The following is a 22,790-nucleotide window of genomic DNA, read 5'->3' on the forward strand; positions in this document are numbered from 1 at the left end:
TACCTAATTCATTATTAGGTCCCTGGAAAAAATGGATGACAAAATACAATAATGGAAAATAAATTAAACTGAGATTTGGACACCAAACCCACCAAATCCGCTTTATTTCATGCAAACAAATCAACCTAACATATAACAAGAAAAATTAGACCACCTAATCTAATGCATTAATTGTAGAACCCAAAAGATTAAAAATTTCTTCTTTTACGATGTCACACATATTGCTCCTTTTATTTGTTTGAAAAGTTTTTAAATATACCGATACATGAATATTTTAGTAATTTTAAACTATTGATCTTAATTATATATATTATATATATTTTTATAATTAAAATCAACAGTTAAAAATTATTGAAACATTAAAGTTTTCCTATTTGTTTATTTATCTTTCTATATTTGCAAAATCAGAGACAGATAACAAGGGAGAGTGTACGGAGAAATGTGACTGGAATAAAGAGGCATATGAGTGGGACTAACAGTGACAGGTATATTTATATGATTAAAAAGAAGCAAAGGTGCATAGATAGATAAAGCTGACAGAAGAGAGCACTACTTTTAAGTGCTCAAAGCAAAAGTCACAATAAAAAAAATATAATAAAAACACTAGAGAGTGCAATCATTCATTCATTACATTATCTCCCTCTCAGCGATAATAACTATCAATCCTTTACAATAATCATAATAATAATAATATTATCATCACTATGCAACAAAACCTCTCAGACTGTGTATGCTTGCTGAATTGTGTCTATGTCCAGACCCTTCAATCTCACAACTGATTCCACATGACCTTTCAGTGTGTGGAGCTCTCTCAACCTGCATCAATTATAACTGTGACTTGTGGGAACCAACTTGGTTTAAATGTGAAATGTATGTTTTACCCTGATGAATCTAATTCCCTTTGAAATTATAGTATAAGCCTAGTAAAAGGGGTTGCCTAAAAGATAGAAACACTTTTTTCCTTAATTTTTTTGCATTCCTCTATGCATATTGGCTCTCAAGGGTTATGACTACAGTATTTTTAAGAGAGAAATTAATCGAAAACAATCAACGACATCTACCTCGCAATTTCGGCTCTCCTCTTAGCTTCTTCGGCCATTTGATTGAGCTCATTGAAATGCGTGCGCTCAGTGAACATCTTAGTGTCAGGGGCTTGCAATCCATGCAGTGTTCTTTGAGCATGTGCCCATTGAAGTTCCCTTTGTTCTTTCCCAAAGTCCTTTTGCCTAGTGAATGCAATCTGCAATATACAGATATGATAGATAAGCACTATAACAGGAAAAATGAGTATAAAATCCACTAAAAATGAGCTTTTGTTGAGTTTGAATTTCGGATGTTTCTTCTAATTGAGTTTTGTATATTGTTGATTTGAAGAGTTTCGGATTTTTTTGTGTTGAAGTGTTGACTCCATAACTAAACAAAACAAACTCTACTTACCCTTTGCTCAATGACAAGATCCCAAGCCCTTCCACTCAAAGCATAGCGAATCAAGAATTTGATGATATCAAGAGGGATGTAGAATATTATGTTATACAGCCATATTACACCAGCCCAACCCCATCCTATTCCTTCGATCGCGGCAAAGCTCCAATTTGCATATACTGCGATCAACGTGGCAATCTGAAACATAACGAAACCGATCACCAAGTCTGATGGAGATAAAAGATAATTACAATATAATAATAAATGGTTAGGTGGTTTACCAGCTGAGCAACTACGAAAGCAACCACCAGCAATAAACCCGGACGCTCGACATATGACCAGCCTCGAGAACGAGTCACGAATATAAGAGCTTGACTAATGGTGCTCACTTGAAGATAAATTGCTGAGGCGAGTTTTCGGAAATCATCATGAGCACTTTTTTCAAGGGTTGAAACACCAAACACTCGCTGAAAACATAGCAGGGAACATAAATAAATCACATTCAGAGGCATCAATTGCATGGATTACATTAAATCATAACTTATGAGTCTTAGCATTAGCTCCTTTAAGGGACAAGGCACATGAATGAATGTTGAAGTAAATTTGGACACGAAAAAAGAAAATAAAACAAGAAAACTCTTGAGAGTTTAAATCATAAATAGAAGCCGTACCGGGAAGAAATTTGTCTTGTATGCAGCCCAAAAGAAAATGACAGTCATCATTGCCAAGTAACTTCCGAGCACAATGCCAGTAGTAAATATCTCTGCTAGCTTCCAGCTATCCGGCAGTGGTGACGGTTTTACTCTATCCTTTGAAATTGTCATAATAGTACCTATAATATCAAATAAATCATTAGCCATCAACAAAGATCGGAACCATGCTGCGAATGATAGACCAGAGGGGAAAACAGTAACAAAGAAGAAACAACAAACCATCATTCAGGATAGCAATAATAAGAACCATAAAAGGTGGAAAATCAAACTTCCATATGAGAGCCAGCAACATGAAACCGAGCTGTAAGCAAAATGTAGAACAGAGAATTAGAACCAATTTAATGATTATGTCAACAAAATTGCCAAGTGAGGCAGAATAGATGCTCAGAGTTGCAAAATCATTTACTTACCACGATACGAATTGTGATTGAGACAGCATAAATCTGCAAGAAAGGAGACCAATTAGTCAAATACTGGACCATAATCACATACCGACTTGCAGCTTAAGTAACCAAAATTGTTTCCCATAATAGTAGCTCAATTGCTCACTGTATAATTTTTCATTCTCTGGAAAATAGCTCGGCTTGTCAAAACAGCACTTATGATAACACTAAGACCAGGTTCTGTTAAAACAATATCAGATGCACTACGAGCAGCATCCGTGGCGTCGGCGACAGCTATACCAATGTCTGCCTTCTTTAGAGCAGGTGCATCATTCACTCCATCACCAGTCATTCCACAGATATGTTTCCTCGCTTGCAAACGCTTCACAATCTCATACTTGTGCTCTGACCAAAAATATAAAACAACAATCATATTAATACTTATTCGAGTACACGTGAAATCCCCGGGATAGTATTGAGACATACCAGGAAATACACCAGCAAATCCATCGGCTTTTTCGATTAGTTCATCAATGGGCAAGGCAGCAATGGATTCATCCTTGTCCTGTCCAAGTAAAGCAGATGAAGGGTACATATTGGTACCCATTCCCAAGCGTCGTCCTGTTTCCTTTCCTATAGCTAGTTGATCACCTGATAACAAAAAAGGGAAGATATATAAATGAGTATATTCATTTCTAGCAGATACTGTGTTACTTAAATTCTTAACTATGTCATGATAATCAATACAACAGCCAATTCCCAATCTTTGCAAACTTAATTACAGTGATTCTGTACAATAACACAACCAAGTCAAAGGTGTTGACTATGGACCTGTAATCATTTTGACATTTACTCCGAGATTTAGTGCCCTCCGTATTGTTTCGGCACTATCATGCCTAGGTGGGTCAAAGAGAGGCATAAGGCCAATAAACTGCCATGGGCCTCCAGCACTTTCTTTCCTTCCATCGGGAACTTCCTGTATGAAACGGAGAAGTTAACATAATCATATCATTTCTACTATCTTAAAATATAAGCAAGCAAATATAGCAAATGACAATGTGATGAATTCATCAATTACCTGGTATGCTACAGCAAGAGATCGCAGACCGCGCTCTGCGAACTTATCAATCACTGCATGAACTCTGCGTTCGATGTCTGATTTGTTGTGGGCAAGGTGTAGGATCTAGTCATCATGGTACAACTCACAATGAGAATAAGAAAGACAAATATCAACACACAACCATAAAAGAACATAAATGATGGTAAATTACCTGTTCGGGTGCACCTTTGCTTACTCTATGCATTTTGCCATCTTGATCAATATAGGTCAATGCAGTCCTCTTATCAGTTGGATTGAAAGGAAGAAAATGCACTTCTTGTATACCGGCACGTGCCTTTGGTATTAATCAGTTAGCAGGAACAAAGAAAAAACAAATTGATCAGCCTCAATATAGAGAAACTTGTGTAAACGTGCAAATTCATCAGTGCCGGGAGCCATAGACCAATGACTTACCTCCTTTGGATCAGCCAGCATCCCAACAATGGCAGTATCTATGGCGTCTTGATTCTCAAGTCTTGAAGCTCGAGCTGCCATCAAAACAACAGTATCCGGGTCCACTCCTTTTGCGAAAACCTAGTTGGTTATGAAAAAGGAGGAAAAAATTAGAACAAGTGCATAAGAAATAGAAGAGAGAACAACAAAATAGCAGCATTCATCATCCAACCTCGACAAGATTTTTGTCGACCGTAAGCTTATTTAGTGTTAAAGTCCCAGTCTTGTCACTACAAAGAACATCCATGCCTGCCATTTCTTCAATGGCTGTCATCCTCTTTGTGATAGCACCCTGCATATATCATACATTATTAAATTATGACGATTCTCGAGCATGTCCACCCATTATGCTGAACCGAAAAAACTTCACTAACCTGCTGAGAGAGCCTATGAGAACCAATAGCCATGGTCACGGACAAAACCGTCGGCATGGCAATTGGAATTCCTCCAATAAGAAGCACAAGCAGGTTATCTATTCCCGGACGATATTTTCTATCTTGAATGGGATACATAACAATGATCTCAATGATCATCCCCACAGCAATAGAACATATGCAGAAGTTACCAATTGCAGTCAAGACCTATAAACAACAGAAGAATTTAGAACTATGAATAAAAATTCAGACTATATTAAAAAAAAAAAAAACAATTGACACTGCCATCTTGCTAGAATTACCTGTTGAAAGTGACCGACTTGATTAGTAGTATCTACAAGGTGAGCAGCTTTCCCAAAGAAGGTGTGAACACCGGTAGCGATGACCACAGCTTCAATCTCTCCTTGTTTGCAGGTTGAACCAGAATACACACCATCACCGGGACCCTTTGTCACTGGTAGGGACTCACCGGTAAGTGCAGACTGAAAAGTGAAAAGGAGGAAAATCATGTAATGAACCATTTGGGATATGATGGGGGCTTAAAACAACAGAAATTACACATCATAGAGATCACAACCGAAACAACAAATCTTGCAGAGAACCCCACCTGATCAATTTTCAAAGGATCACCTTCAAGAAGGCGAGCATCTGCAGGGATAATATCTCCAAGTTTGATGCTGATGATGTCACCAGGAACCAGGACTGCGGCATCTTGTTCGTTCCACCTACCATCACGAAGAACCTTCACAAAATACACACACAAAATTGGTTCCTCTGCAGATGCAAAGATTTTAACACCACCAATACCAGTATCCGATGCAAACATTAAGGACATAAGAAAATGACACTGAATCCCACACCTTTGCTTTCGGAGCGAGACGAGCCATGAGAGCTGCAGCAGCATTACCAGCATTGTTCTCCTCTATGAAACTGATGGTTGAATTGATGACAAGCAAAGTGATAATACCAACAAAGTCTTGCCAATCAGGAGGCTTACCCTGTACAATAATAATAAGAGCAAGTCCAAAATAATCAAACTCAGATTGAGTTCACCTAAACTTAGCAAAAAGTTGAGTTAATTCAAGAGTTTGATACACCTCCATTGCTAATAACAAGTTTTAGAAGCTAGTAAGCACATTACCCCTCATTGGCAAGAGCAATTGCCATAGCAGCAGCCTCCAAACCCAAAAGAGGATTCCACATAAATCCCAAGAACTTCAAAAACTTGCTCTCCTGAAAACAAAACCCATTCATTCATCAAAAAAAAAAAAAAAAAAACCATCAATGAGGATAACAATTAGACCAAAAGAGACCCAATAAATGATAGTGATTCAGATCTGTTACCAAATCCACAGTTTCTTTGAGAACAGCCTCTAACTCCACGGATTTGTCCCCCATCTTCTTCTTCTATCTACCCGTTCCAGTTCCAGTTCTATTCTCTCTCTCTCTATCTCTTTGGAAGTCACCAAACTTTTACTCTCTCTCTCTCTCTCTCTCTCTCTCTCTCTCTCTGAGGAGTTACTACAAACAAAACAGTTCAGAAAATTAGGAGAGAGATAGCGTGCGTGGATTGCACCAACCAAAGAGAGAGTTGGCAAAAGTACAAACTACAAGTAAACAAAAAAGTGTGACAACACACATAAAAATGAAAAAACAGTCAGAAAATTAGGAGAGAGATAGCGTGCGTGGATTGCACCAACCAAAGAGAGAGTTGGCAAAAGTACAAACTACAAGTAAACAAAAAAGTGTGACAAACTACACATAAAAATGAAAAAAAAAAAAGAAAAAAGATATAGAAAGAAAGAAAGAAAGAAAAGAAAGTGTGTATGGTTAAGGGTAGGAGTAGGACAAGCTAGTTGTGAGGATTGAGATGAAACTAAAGACAAGAAGAAGAAGAAGAAAAAGATGCAGTGTTCTTCAGAGCTAAAAAAAACAGAGAGAGAAAGAAAGAGGGACACAAAGGGGTAGACAACCTTGTATGGAAATGCAAGTTCAGCAACGACGTTCCATGTTTGTGGGTGTGGCTATGGCTATGGCTGTAAGGTAGAGAGAGAAAGAGGAATACATAACATACATACAAATACAATACATAGAAGAGTCATATTGGCCTTTTCATTTTTCTAATTCTCATTCTCTCCCTCTCTCTCTCATCCAATTTTTTGTTTTTTCTTTTTTACAAATATAATAATAAAAAATACTAGAAAATCAATATTTTTACTACAAAAATAAAAAATTAGCTAGTATTAATTTAAATATAAGATAAAATGAAAAAGTTTAATCACTTAACATTTTTTTTATAACAATATAAGAATAAAAATTAAAATACACATGTTAAATAAATAAAAAACCTATGTCGTCGTATAAACATAAAAAGATAAATTATCAATCATACTTAAAAAACATTTTGATTATTTTAACATATAAAATTATGAATTTGGTTTTGACATATTTATAGTATAAAAAATTTTATACCGTTATATAATTATATTCTTTTTTTTTAAATAATCATTCATCCAGTTAATATAAAAAATTATTATTTTTATTAATTAATTGTTACATAATTAAATATAAATATAAAATTATTTTAGATTAACAATGTATTAAAATTAAATTTTTAAAATTATATTTAAAAAACAAGTCAGGTCTTAAAGTATTTGATAATATGTTTACTTGTTTACATAATATTAGATTGCAAGATGTTTAGAATCTTGTTTTAGTTTTTTACAATATTATAAATGTGAAATATTTTATATTTGGTCAATTAATTTGCAAAATTTTATCATAAAAGTTGGTTGCTACTTTTTAATACTATATCATAAATAATTTGATAAGAATGCCCTCTCATACACTATTATTAATTATTATATTAAAAGAATATTACATTTCGAACTTCTTATATGAATGCTAATTTGTTTTTCAAAAAAGAAAAATAATTTTGAATTGTAATATCATTTCTTTAAAAAACTTGTTAGAATATCAAAATCAAACCCTAACTAACTCAAAAGATATATAGTTTTAGTATTGTAACAGAAACTATTATGATAACACATAATTGGTAAAGAAGAACTTAAAAAATCAACTATACCATTACCAAATTGATCAATTATATTAACTTTTTTTTTTTACCGAACATCTTTATTTTTGTCAAATTAATTGTATAATATTATATTAGTCTTTATCTATAATGTCATTTTAGAGATGAGGATCTATCAATTCTCAAGTAGAGATTGCATTGCAGTTGAGACAAAGAAAATATATGGTCCAATAATTTTCCATATACAATAATTTTTAAAACATTTTCCTTGTAATTTTAGGTTTTCAAATTTTAGTCAAAACTTTATTTTCAGTTATTTATAGTTCTTTTTAGAATAATATTATTTCTTTATTTGTAAAAAAAATATAATAATATGTTTAGTATTGGATGACCATTTTTTCTTAAAAAATATCATTCTATTGAAATAATACTTTTATGTGTATATATAAATTTATTTTTTTAATTATACGGACTATGTGATATATTATGTATTAATATTTGATAACGTTATCAGTTAGTATTTTTTTAACAGTTTTCTTAGAGAATTAATTCTTTTATTTAACTAATAATCAACTAACAAATTAAGTAATATATGAATAAATTAAAAATAAAAAATGAGAAATGTAAAAAGTAAAAAAAAATAATGCATAGATACTTACACGAATATATATAGATACAATGAGATACCTAATATATACATTCTTATAAAATTTATGGACACATCATATATATAAAAATATAAAGTATTTCTTAACTAAAGTATAATGATATTTTGATCTTTTGTTAATATTAAAATATAAATTAATTTTTAATTTATATTTAATATCTAAAATTTTAATTATATAAAATATTTAAAATATTTTTTAATAAATAATAATATATATTATTTTAAAATTTATTTTAAAAGTATATATTGAAAATAAAACTAAATATACCCAACACAAAATAGTATTTAAGTATGTTAAAATATATAAAAATATTTTTATTAAAATATAATTAAATATAAAAAAACACGCATATTTAACGAATACGGACACAAAAATTCTGGAAAATATCTGTAATTTATATTATTACACGAAGGTACAAATTATATCTTAGCAAATTCTCTGTATTTTGATATCCTTAGCATTTATGAAGATATTAATTATTCAATTGACTCGCAGTTTTAAGCATTTACCACGACGGTTTAAATATTTTATATATATAATTTACTATATAGATATTAAACGTATATATTTATGTATTTATTAACTATAACGTGTCACTAAAAATTAATCCTCCTACTAATAAATTATGTACAACGAACGTAGAGGAAATAGGAGAGTCTTCATCAGTATTCATTACTCTTCTATATATCCTTTTATAGTTTTGTTAGCCCCACATAATAAAAAATGAATATTCAGGTGAAATTAAACCTCCTCAACCAGAATTTGAAAAGAGTTGAATACTTTAGAGTTTAGATGCATCTACTATTTATTTATTACTTTTAAATCCTATAAATACAAAATTATTATAGATATTTCTGGAGCACATTACTATCAGACGTTAGTTGTGTTCCAACTTCCATTACTATGAAGATTCAAGAATTTCTCCCAAAGTGAATGCAAGTATGCAACCTAGTATTTAATTTGTTAATTAAACTTGATTACTTAGTAGTAACTAATACTCCAGGTAATAACGCTAATAAGGTGTTACTATATGTATACTTGGTGTTGAATTTTCTTTTTCTAAAATACTTTCATTATATATAATTCATAAAAAAATATTATTTTTAAGATTTGAAGCAACATTTTTTTGTTAAAAAAAATATTACTTTTAAGATTTAAACCAAAATTATTATTTTTGTTAAATTATAAAATACTTATCATCTCAATTGATTCAATCTTTATTACTTTTATATATATTTAATAAATTAACTATGTTAAATTTATACTTAAATGAATCACCAAAATTAATTATTAATATAAAATATATATTAAAAATAAATTAAATAACACATATATTTAGATACAAATATATAATAATTAATTTTCATATATAAATAATAATATTTTCATTAATAAATATAAGAGTAAATGACGTGCCTATTATTGATACACTAATTTGATAAACGCGTGAAGAATGACAAAAACTTAATTAAACAGTATTACTTTTACCCAAAAATTTTTGAATGAAACAAAACATAATCAATGAGGCATATTATTTTAATAAATAACTTTGGAGAGAATTTTCAATGGCTTTTTTATTTAAATAAAAGAATTATTATTTATCAATTTAAATGTAAACGCAGAAATATATCATTTTATATATTTAATTGTGTTTTTGCAGATAAAAAAATAAAAAATATAATGTTACTATTTGCAAGCATGGTCTAGAATAATGAAATAGAAATGCAGAATTATTTTTTATTTTTACATATGAGAATGTGAAATAATAAATTAATAAAGTGGTAATAATAAATTTTTTATTAAATAAAAAAGTTAATAGATTAATATTTAAAAAATATTTTTTAAATTATTAATAAATGAAAATAATAAATGCAAATATATATATATATATATATATATATATATATATATATATCTTTTGTTTTGTGTTGGGTGGTGCATGAGAGAAAGAGAGAGAGAATGGTGGAGCCTGGACCATTAGCCAGCCATTAACTCTCTCGCCACAGTCGCACATGCATGCACGTCTCTATGCTCATTATCTTTTTCTCGTTTTTTTTTATGATTTTTCTCCTCTCTTTTTTTTCATTCATCACAAAAATATCTTATTTTTCTTTTTTTCATATGTGTAATTTTTAGTGACAATATAATTTATATAAGTAGTAAATACGAGGAAAACATATATAATGTGACATTGTATGATGAGAAAACCATGACATTAAATTACATATGATCGTACTACAATAATATAGGGGGGTTAACAAGAACGGTTGTATAGAATTAGGAGTTTTATTTTTCATTTTCCATCGTTCACAAAATAATTTAATTTTTTTATAAAACCTTTTCTTATACTGTTTATAAAATTAAACCACATATAATATAGTATGACTCTAAATTTAAATAGAATATCAAAATAATTCTATGTCCACTACAAGAAACATCGTTAAAATTGATGGCTAAATAGACGGCTAGGTCGTTGATAATATTATAATTCGACGGCAAAATAAACGGCAAAGGTGGTCACTATTAAACTTGTCGATTTTTCAAAATTCTAATAAAATCGACGGCTTTCTTTGCCGTCGATAATAACTTAATAAAATCGACATCCTTTTCGTCTGTAATATGGGTGTGAGAATTTTTCATTCTTACTAAAATCGACAACATTGCCGTCGATATTATTATTTAAAATCGATGCCTTCTTTGTCGATAATTGATTCAATAAAATCAACGCTTTTTGTGTCGATATTTAACTCAATAAAATCAACAACGCTTTTGTCTATAATATGCTTAATAAAATCGACAAGGACGCCATCGATATTTGATTGAATAAAATCAACACATTTGCCGTCGATTTAATTAATTAGATTTGTCTATTTTAACTTTTAAAAGCGACAATTTTACCGTCGATTTTAATAGTTATATGTTTTAATTTTTTTTCCTTTCTTTTAAATATAAAAATAAAATTTATACTAAATATTAGATAATGAGTTTACAAACTTAACCAAATAATAAATAACCATCTAATATAAAGACTCAAGACAAGATAAATAACTAAACTAATAAACTTAGACTTATATTCGTTTAAATTACAATCCACTAATAATACAAAATATTCAAAGTAAAGGAATTAAATAACCTACTCATACTCGTCTAAATAATCATCTGAGTCATCAAAATCGTCAGAATCATCCTCCCTTTGAGAACTCTGTGGTTGTTCTGGTCGCTGCAAAATAGGTGGGAGTTTTCTATCTGGGGCTGGAGCTGTGCTTTTCTGAGAGCTTGGAAAAGTAAAAGGAGGAGGTGGGGGAACACGTGATCCAGAACTACTAGGACCCATGGCTCTCACATACTCAGTCAAGCTGCTCAACTGATGACTAAATTGATCCATCTGTGAGTTACTGGTGTTGAGATCCTCACGCAAGGATTCAACAGTCTGTTGCCACTCTCTTTTCTCCCTTTGGTAGCGGTTTTTAAGCTCTCTATATTTAGCGGCATGTTGTTCAACTTCCCTATTGAGTATTGTGATTCGGTCTCTAAGATCCAAAACATCAGCGCTGGTGGTGGTGGTTGGCCCATCAACTTGAGGTCGCACCATGGAATAGTCCCTTACCTCACCCATGCCATATACCCTACCTCTTCGTTTTCCACCCACTGTCTCAATCCATATGCTTTCCTCAAAGATAGGCAGTGGATCAGTTACACCAGCCTCTATAGCAGCCTGCCGCTCTTGCTCAGCCTGAAACATACGCTCTTGAAATATATCCTACAATGAGGAGAAATGATTTATAAACTACTATAATTATTAATAATGCATAACAATTAGATAACAAAATAGTTACAATTAATAAAGGTAAGTTACCTTTGTCTTTCGGGAGTGTTCATCAATCCATTGAGTCCTATCCTCTTTGCGAATATGAGTGTGCTCAAAAAATTCATCCATACGTAATGGTCTTCCAAGCGAATGATTCTACATAAAAGAATAATTAAAAATAATGCAGAATAGAACAAGAGTTTTGAGAAGTTTCTTTCCAGCACAACTTGCCAATCCTACACTTCATTTACAACAGAATGAATAAATAAATAATGCATCTCCTACTCCATTTAGCGGCCACTTGCAAGAATTCAGGACACGAACAAAATAAATGCATTTAAGACCAACATTATCTTTTGAACAGATTATGCAACTTCAAACAAAAGAATAATTAAAAAACAAAAAAGCAGCACATTATTGGAATTCATATGGAACATGTGCAAGTTCTCAGAACAAGAGCAGCGTGGCAAATATATTTATGATTTAACTAAAAAAAATGACAAGTTAGTTAACTTTGGAAAGCGACTTAAGTTGTATCAAAACCAACAAATTCAAACACTACAATCAATCACACATTTGCAATGTAAATGAATTTAATTAAACAATAAACCACGATTACACATCTAATATAACTAGTAATGCTTATTCAACCCTGCTTAGCCACACTTACTAAAACATAAATCAAGCAAGCAAGCATTTATCAACCAAACAATCCATGTCCTTCACTTAATCAACTTCCGAATACAGTTTCAAAATCAGATTCACAAACTCAACAAATAAGAAACCAATATAAACCTGTCTCAACACGATAGTAATTACTTCTTCTAAGATATAATAAACAATGAATGGTCTCTAATTAAAAATGTGATTTTACTTCCCAATGAATGGTCTCTAATTGGTTTCTTCATTTCAGAACATATTTTCACCCTCCTCTCTCTTCCATCAGACCGTGATTTTAACTCATTTTTTCTATTAGTTAAAGATTGTCTTTAAGTAAAAAAGAATTTTCTATAAGCAACTTACCAAGTGTAACCTCGCTTCTGGAAAGGTGGTGCCTCTTGCAGTGTGAAGGGAAGTACCTCGAGTTGATTTCTTGGAAGCTGCATTTCTCGCCTGTAATTGTCTATAGGCATCAGTGTCCCAATGTCTCATCAATTCACCAAGAACTTCTGGTGGGATCCAATATGAACGGTCATCTTTTTTGCGAATGGCATGGAGCATACCTCGCAAGCGCTTGGCAGCTCTAAACCTCTAAACTTGATAGATATCATCCTTCTCCATATCAATAATGTCAAAGTATTTTTATTTTTAAAAAAATCCTCTTCCGTATCAATAATGAGACTTAGGTATGGTAGTTTCAATAATTGGAATAAAAAAATCACATTTTACAATATCACTTAAAATATATGTATGAGCCAAAAAGTTATACAACTATGAAAAACATGAAAGGCATATATATACCATGTGCTATTCTCAAAGAGAATTATTAATTAAACAAAATATGTCCTATTGCACACATAAAAAATTATACCATGCAAGGTAGTTTTTAATTATTAATTTCTGTTTAATTACACAGCTATAGTAATTAAACAAAATGAGAATCCTGTAGAGTCAAGCTCGTAACAGTTTCTTATTGGGAATAATAACACTTTATTTGATTATTAAAGAAAATGAGATTAACAAGAAGGCAGAATATATAGAACATAATGAGCAATAAATGCTATTCATAAGTAGCATAAGGAGATAGAATTTACCCTCCACTCAATCCACCATATTTTTCGAGTATCATCATCTGCCTCATCAAAACCCAGCCAAGGTTTGTTGTAGTTTTTCCTAAAAACCTGAGAAATACGCTTCAATCTAGACTTAGGTGGGTGCCAACTACATGAAAAACCAAATGTCACCATTTATAAAATTGAAAACTGACATGAAAGAAGCAAACATGCTCTATTTTGTGGGCTCAAAATATCTTAATATATGAAATCTATGTGCAAAATACCAAAACTAAAGTGTAACTAAAATCTCAAAGAACTAAAGCAAGAGATTCTTATTACAAACCACGAAAAAACAAAACAACATCAGCCTAATCATGCATGGCAAAACTGCATCAGATACTAACAAGTCAAAACTGCAATGTAAGTATAATTCCACCATCTAACAAGTACTATAGCAGCAGCATCCCGACAAATAATACTTGTTTGCGGTTGAATTTGTGATTTGTGATTTTCGTTGTCTTTTGTAATGCTGCTGTTGTTGTTACTTGTTATGCTGCTTAGTGAAATTTGTGATTAGTGACTTGTTAAGCTGTTGTTGTTGTGATCTGTTGTAATCTCCACTGGTCCTGGTAATTATCCTTTGAATGCAAGTTATAAAGCGGCAGATGGATATGCCTTTCAGGTATGCTTGATATTTTCACTATTTGTAATTTTCTTGCTGCTCTAGTTACACCTTTTGGTTGTAAGTAATGGTTTAGGATGCAGTTGGAAGATCTTTTGAAGAAATCTTTAACATTGTTCCAAGTGGATGTCTTGTGTTCTTCCCAAGTTATAAATTGATGGAGAAATTATGCAACCGTTGGTCTGAAACAGGTCAATGGTCTCGACTAAATGCAAAAAAGTTCCTTTATGTTAGTGAGCTATCTATCTTCTTCCAAGTGCTTTCAGAATATGTTTTAGATCTGTTAGTTTTATTGATTCATTTTATTTTTCTCCATAGCATTGAAATTGAGATGATTTATATGTGAAGTTGATTTTCTTGTCTCTTGCTAATTTTGTTGGTTGCTTGAATAATCTGTATTTTATTGGTACTTGTGAATTGGTTGTTTTTGTTGATTTATATGTAAAGTTAATTTTCTTGTCTCTTGCTAATTCTCTGTTATTTTTTTCACTGAAGGTTTCAACTGTGTCAAGTTTGGTTCGGTCTTGGTTTCTACTGTTTTAAGTTTGGTTCCATTTTTCTTCAAGTCTGCTTTGGTCTTGGTTTCAACTGTTTCAAGTTTGGTTCTAAAGGTTGGTTTTTCAATTCTGCTTTTGGTTCTATTTTGTATTTGCTGATTGCTAATGGTGAAAATTTTACAAATTTACAAATTTGTATGTATGGTGAAAATTTGTATGTATTAAAATTTGTTTTACTTTACCAGTTGTTGATAGTGTTTTACCAGTGGACTACTTGCTTATTGGCATGAGCTTGGTTGCTATCTGAATATAAGTATGAAGTTGTGTAACTAGTTCTTGAGAAAAGAATTTTCCCAAGATTTAAAGCATTTGGCAACGCTCAAATGGATTCTTTTGTTTTCAAATACTATTTTTATCTTATAGTTGACTTCTGATTATATATATATATATATATATATATATATATATATATATAAAAAGATTATGTACTTTTCTTATCTTCATAAGTTTACTTCATTATTGGAAATGTGTGAAATGTTACATACTTGCTTGAATGAACAATTCTAATTAGCAATAACTAAATTGGGTTTCTTCTCTCATAAGAAAGAAGTTATTTTGTTGGGGCTATGTCAAATTGGATTGTAATGTTGAAAACTTAAACTGTAGTATACCTGACCACTTGATTCTGGTCAAGGTCCAGCAGCTTCTGCTCTAAATTCAGATTCAAGTCTTCAAGCTAGACTCTTGGATAATAGCAGTCCTGATCAACCTTTAGACTCATCTGCTCACAGCGCTGCTCAACAGTTATCAGGAGGAAGGTATGAGATAGTGTTGAGCATACTTGATAACTTATGGTGATTGTTTTATAAGCAAAATTTCAATGTGCTGACTGCAATTATTTTGCGTCAATACTAAGATGCTTATGGTGTTAAATGTTTGATAATTTTAATAGGGTTGTTTACTCTCAACATGAACAATTATGAATGTAAATGGGAACTATGTCAAAATCAAATTACAATATTTCTCGCTTGGGCCAATTAATGATTACTATTCTATATTGGGAAGTTTGTGTTGTTGAGTATTGACCTGTTAGAATGTTCACTTTATTTTTCCGATTCAATTCAGGAATTCAGCTGGTAATGTAGCAACAGTGGCTGCTAGTGTTCCATAGCATTATGTCCCTTTATATTCTATTGTTACTAATCCTATTTTAAGATTTATATTAGACTATAATTATATTTTAGGATGTTTATTTATAATTTATTTATTATTCTATTTTAAAATAATTTTTTCAGTTGGACTGGTTGGACCAGTGAACCAGTGATTAGAGCGGTTTGATGACCGGTCCGATTCTCAGAACCTTGTAATTAGTGTTATATCTTGTTTCTAATTTTTTGTTTCGGTTTTTCTTATTTATATGAGTGCTAAAATGGTGACCACATGCTACATTGAGGGCTCAAGAATATTTTGATTCATAGAGACACTAATCTATGTTAGAATTTTTAACTTTTGGTTGAACTTGTGCAAGAAATATAACTTGTAGAACTAATAAATGTACTCACTAATGTTATTTTATTTTAAAATAATTTTAGCTAAATGAAGCATGTTTGAATTATGTATGTTTTTACATATTATATAAATGTAGACTTTCTTAGTAAAATAGTTAATATATTAGTTAATTTAAAAGATAATTTAGTAAATTATACATGCAATTTGTATTAAAAAAAATTGTTACAAAATAATTATTTTGTTTTTGTAACTAAAGAAAAAAATATTACAAAATCAAGTTACATTTTATAACAAAATTTTATGATAGAAAAAAATATATTGTCACAAAAATATTTTGAAGATCAAAATTTGTTATCAATTTTGTAATGACTTCTGGTTTTTTGTATCAAAAAAATTCGTTACAAAATATCACTTTAAATTGTAACAGTTCCATTTTTTGTTACAAAAACTTTTTGTAACGGGACATACTGCAACGACCATTTTTTTGTTACAAAATTCTTTTGTTTTAAAATTTTGATTTTTTGTAATATTTTTTTTGTTACAAATATTACTTTTTCTTGTAGTGGTTCCATGTCTCCGGCAGATCCAATTTACGAATCATAAGATTCCTGTTAGGATGGTACAACAAAAATATATTTATTCATTAAATATATCTATTAATTTTTAAAAATAAATTATTGAATTGTACTACTTTACATTAAATAAATATATTCATTCATTAAATAAACATATTTGTTCATTAAATATATCTATTAAATACATTTATTCGTTAAATATATTTATTCATTATAACAAATAATTATTTAATAGAAAATAAAATATGATAATAATTTGCTTGTACTACTTTACATAAAGAAAAAATAAAATAAAATATATCATATTATACTATTTATTTACTAGTTTAAATAATATAAATATAGTTATAAATAAAAAATAAAATAACATACAATATTATTATTATCCTTCATAATTATCATAACAAATACTCGAACAATTTTTTTAAAAATCTATAATATATATTCACATTATAACAAAGAATTCCAAAAATTAATGGAATCTACATTTATATTATTTCTCTGTTTATTAATTAACAAATATACAATAAAATAATAATATGCTAAAACTTATATTATTTATTAAATTTAATATTTACAAACTCAATTAAATAACATAGTAATATTAAATACAAACAAAAATAATATTATACAATAGAAGCAATAAAAGAACGATAATGTGGATGAAACATGCAAAGAAGGAGGAGGAACGACAAAAAAGAAGGAGGAATACAAAAAAAGAGAAGAAGAGGAGGAGGAGGAACACGGGATATGAATGTTGAGATAATTAGAACGTGTATTCACGCTTTTACTAATGAAGTTGATTTTTGTTGAGTTTGAACCAATTTGATTGGACTTGATTGCCAAAAAAACCTAAATTTGTAGCAAAACTTTATTATCAATGTAATGACCCAACTTTTAGCCTGTCATGACCAAGGCTAGTAGCCAATCGCTACTATTTAGCTGAATTTAAATACTTTTTAGACCATACATTAAGTGTATACATATGAGCTTGTAACGCTAGTCGAGAATCGTGTATCTAGTCGCGCATATTGGAATAATTGTAAATTAAGCAGTTAATATAAGAAACGGAAAAGCATAGCATAGCATACTCATATCATACATGAAACACTCGGAGGCTTAATTTATCACAAAACATAAGTTCATACTTAATTACTTACTATATTATGTACATACTCCATCTTTAATGCTTACAGGCCCCGACTCACAAGAGCCACCTTAGACTGGGACCCGATCTACATTATTAAATAAATAAAAAGAGCTAGACCTCTAAAAAGATTAGTCAAGAGTGAGGGCCAGGACCACTATTATTAAGATTGCTATCATTACTACTACTACTACTGCTGCCCCTCAAACTAGGTCATCAAAAACTACTGTCACAATACGCTGAAGCGAGAGAATCACTCTGACGCGCCGGTGATGTTGCTGCTACTTGCATCCTTTGTGGAGTCATCTTCCCCAATCTCAAAAGAGCTAGAGTACAGATCTGCCATCATCTGATCAATCCACGCTTCTAAGCTAAACTCGGTTGAAAGTGTAGAACTAGAACTTTCAGGAACCCTTGGCCCGTCGAATTCTGACTCAGCTATAGGGGATGGTGGTGGAGCGTTGGGCATAAGTACGTCAGGAACTACTTGATCCTCTTCGGGATTGAACCATGGTGGATACTCAGGTATGTCAATAATCGGAGACTCCGGTATTGGCTCTGCCATATTCAGAGGGTAAGGCGGAAAAGGATACTGACTTTTGCCGGAGTGAAGCTCGAATAGCAGTGTATCATAAGGCATGTTAGGGTCAAACTCTTGGGTGAGTAGAAGGTGAGAGAAAGGACGGTCGGAAAGATAATAGGTGCGTGTAAGCGACTACCCTAAAACACCGCGCTCCCCGTCGCAGGGTCCACGTATCTGCCAAACGCTGTGTACTCAAAGAAGATCACGCCGGTCCCGATCTGCAGACATGGGAAAAAGGGGGTGAGAACCTAAGGTTCCTAGTAGGGTACTATACGAAAAATCTAAGGAGATCCGCAGCCTAAGTCTAATCGTTTATAAGGTCACAACAGTAATCAATCATACAAACAGATATAATCACAAGTATAAAACAGTATAATAGTCACATATACAAGTAAGCAAACACAAGCAAGAAAATACAGCAATCAAGTATGATGCATGTCTGGTCCTACGCAGGTCATGAGCTCATGCGTCGGTTGGCTACCCGCAGCCCGACGTTACCTGGCCCTAGTCCGGATATGGCTATTCCACTAGGTCGGTCGCGCACCAGTGCCCATAATAAAATCGCGGCACTAATAAAGAATGGCTAAAAAATATAAGGTGCTCCCAATGAGTAGCAGTCCATATGGCGGGCGTCCCCACGTTCATATAGTCTCTGGCCAGGCGGGATGGAAGTCCGCTCTGCCAGGTACTTCTCAGCACCTGCACATCTCAGCAGAATTTCTTTCTAAGGGACTTCTCCTCCCTTCTTTTATAAAAACTTGTGCCTGGATCTTTCTTAAAATGTCTCAGCCTTGTTACATTTTACCATTTTGTCATTTTTATTTAACTTTTCTTTTTACCGTTTTCATTAGGTTTTTAATGATGTTTTCACCCCTAATGTTAGTATTTTACCATTGTATCTTCATATTTTTTAATCGTTTTTCCTTGATTAAGTTAATTATTCATTTTTAATTGACTTTATGCCTAAAATTACTAATATGCCCTTAAGTGCTCTAGCTTTACCGGTTAACCATATTTTGCATCAAAATTTCACCGGATTAATCTTAATAGTTGCCTATAATTAAAATTATTTCTAATATTTTTATTAAATACCAATTTTCACTATAAAGAATCTAAAACCAAATTTACCCCTTATTAATTTATTTACTTATTCTAGTTACTGCTTTTTATCGTTTTACTTCTAACTTTTACTAAAGTTTTTATTTAGGTCCAAAATTTTTTTATAATTATAATTTTGACTCAAATAATTTATATAATTACTATTTTACTCTTAATGATACTAAATTCAGAATTTTACTTATTTTTCATTTAAATTACAATTTTAACTTTCTTTTTACCCAAAAATGACCATAACACCCTTTTTACCTTTCTTCCTTTGTTCCAGAGGATTAGAACTATTTTTGTAACTAATTTTTAATAATTTTCTATCATAATTTTTGTACTCTTAGTGACTGAAATTTCAGAGGTGCAGTTTTTATATTTTTCTTCACTTTTTGTGACGTTTAAAGTTTGAAACTTAAACCCCAAGTGCTTTCATATTTCTGGCTGTTTTCACACAAAATCCAGAGGTAATATAATAGTATTTTACATATATTTATGGTGCACGAAATTGTGATCACTAATTTTCACAACTCAAATAATCCCTAGTAATGGCCCAAAAAACTTGGTGCTCAATACCATGGCATAAACACAACTTCGCACAACTAACCAGCAAGTGCACTGGGTCGTCCAAGTAATAAACCTTACGCGAGTAAGGGTCGATCCCACGGAGATTGTTGGTATGAAGCAAGCTATGGTCACCTTGTAAATCTCAGTCAGGCAGACTCAAATGGTTATGGATGATATATGAATAAAACATAAAGATAAAGATAGAGATACTTATGCAATTCATTGGTGAGAACTTCAGATAAGCGAATGGAGATGCTTTGTCCCTTCCGTCTCTCTGCTTTCCTACTGTCTTCATCCAATCCTTCTTACTCCCTTCCATGGCAAGCTGTATGTTGGGCATCACCGTTGTCAGTGGCTACAGTCTCGTCCTCTCAGTGGAAATGTTCAACGCACCCTGTCACGGCACGACTATCCAGCTGTCGGTTCTCGATCATGTCGGAATAGAATCCAGTGATTCTTTTGCGTCTGTCACTAACGCCCCACAATCGCGAGTTTGAAGCTCGTCACAGTCATTCAATCATTGAATCCTACTCAAAATACCACAGACAAGGTTTAGACCTTCCGGATTCTCTTGAATGACGCCATCAATTCTAGCTTATACCACGAAGATTTCGGTTAAGGAAATCCAAGAGATAGACATTAGAGCCTCGTTTGCTTATAGAACGGAGGTGGTTGTCAGTCACTCGTTCATAAGTGAGAATGATGATGAGCGTCACATAATCATCACATTCATCAAGTTCTTGAGAGCGAATGAATATCTTGGAATAAGAACAAGCTGAATTGAATAGAAGAACAATAGTAACTGCATTAATACTCGAGGTACAGCAGAGCTCCACACCTTAATCTATGGTGTGTAGAAACTCCACCGTTGAAAATACATAAGAACAAGGTCTAGGCATAGCCGTGAGGCCAGCCTCCCAAAGAGGGTTCAATCATAAAAACATGATCAAAAGATAAAAATAAAAATAGCAAAAGGTCCTATATATAGAGAACTAGTAGCCTAGGGTTTACAAAGATGAGTAAATGACATAAAAATCCACTTCCGGGCCCACTTGGTGTGTGCTTGGGCTGAGCATTGAAGCATTTTCGTGTAGAGACTCTTCTTGGAGTTAAACGCCAGCTTTTGTGCCAGTTTGGGCGTTTAACTCCCACTTTGGTGCCAGTTCCAGCGTTTAACGCTGAGAATTCTGAAGGTGACTTTGAACGCCGGTTTGGGCCATCAAATCTTGGGCAAAGTATGGACTATCATATATTGCTGGAAAGCCCAGGATGTCTACTTTCCAACTCCGTTAAGAGTACGCCAATTGGGCTTCTGTAGCTCTAGAAAATCTACTTCGAGTGCAGGGAGGTCAGAATCCAACAGCATCTGCAGTCCTTTTCAGTCTCTGAATCAGATTTTTGCTCAGGTCCCTCAATTTCAGCTAGAAAATACCTGAAATCACAGAAAAACACACAAACTCATAGTAAAGTCCAGAAAAGTGAATTTTAACTAAAAACTAATAAAAATATACTAAAAACTAACCAAAATATACTAAAAACATACTAAAAACAATGCCAAAAAGCGTACAAATTATCCGCTCATCACAACACCAAACTTAAATTGTTGCTTGTCCGCAAGCAACTAAAAATTAAACAAGATAAAAAGAAGAAAATATGCAATGAACTCCAAAAACATCTATGAAGATCAGTATTAATTAGATGAGCGGGGCTTTAGCTTTTTGCCTCTGAAGAGTTTTGGCATCTCACTCTATCCTTTGAAATTCAGAATGATTGGCTTCTTTAGGAACTCAGAATCCAGATAGTGTTATTGATTCTTCTAGTTAAGTATGATGATTCTTGAACACAGCTACTTTATGAGTCTTGGCCGTGGCCCAAAGCACTCTGTCTTCCAGTATTACCACCGGATACATACATGCCACAGATACATAATTGGGTGAACCTTTTCAGATTGTGACTCAGCTTTGCTAGAGTCCCCAATTAGAGGTGTCCAGGGTTCTTAAGCACACTCTTTTTGCCTTGGATCACAACTTTATTTCTTTCTTTTTTTCTTTCTTTTTCTCTTTCTCCTTTTTTTCATTTTTTTTCGCTTCTTCTTTTCTCTTTTTTTTTTTTGTATTCACTGCTTTTTCTTGCTTCAAGAATCATTTTTTATGATTTTTCAGATCCTCAGTAACATGTCTCCTTTTTCATCATTCTTTCAAGAGCCAACAACTTTAACATTCATGAATCACAAATTCAAAAGACATATGCACTGTTTAAGCATACATTCAGAAAACAAAAGTATTGCCACCACATCAAAATAATTAATCTGTTATAAAATCTGAAATTCATGCAATTCTTCTCTCTTTTTTTTCAATTAAGAACATTTTTCTTAAGAAAGGTGATGGATTCATAGGAAATTCATAACTTTAAGGCATAGACACTAAGACACTAATGATCATAAGACACAAACATAGATAA

At 32.0% G+C, this 22,790-nt stretch overlaps 1 protein-coding gene across 1 annotated transcript; it reads right to left on the bottom strand.

Annotated features, from left to right (window-relative positions):
• Window positions 1-430: 430 nt before the first annotated feature.
• LOC130938134 (ATPase 11, plasma membrane-type) lies at window positions 431-5,465 on the bottom strand. Its single transcript, XM_057867132.1, has 18 exons — window positions 5,305-5,465; window positions 5,052-5,186; window positions 4,747-4,926; window positions 4,445-4,651; window positions 4,243-4,362; window positions 4,032-4,151; window positions 3,790-3,912; window positions 3,597-3,701; window positions 3,350-3,494; window positions 3,005-3,169; window positions 2,685-2,923; window positions 2,546-2,578; window positions 2,355-2,436; window positions 2,094-2,254; window positions 1,704-1,889; window positions 1,438-1,620; window positions 1,062-1,240; window positions 431-816 (listed from the first exon to the last, which is right to left on the bottom strand). The coding sequence occupies exons 1-18, from the start codon at window positions 5,329-5,331 to the stop codon at window positions 720-722; spliced, it is 2,487 nt and encodes an 828-aa protein (XP_057723115.1). The 5' UTR covers window positions 5,332-5,465; the 3' UTR covers window positions 431-719.
• Window positions 5,466-22,790: the final 17,325 nt, after the last annotated feature.

Source organism: Arachis stenosperma, chromosome 1, assembly GCF_014773155.1.
Source record: "Arachis stenosperma cultivar V10309 chromosome 1, arast.V10309.gnm1.PFL2, whole genome shotgun sequence".
Taxonomy (NCBI): domain Eukaryota; kingdom Viridiplantae; phylum Streptophyta; class Magnoliopsida; order Fabales; family Fabaceae; genus Arachis; species Arachis stenosperma.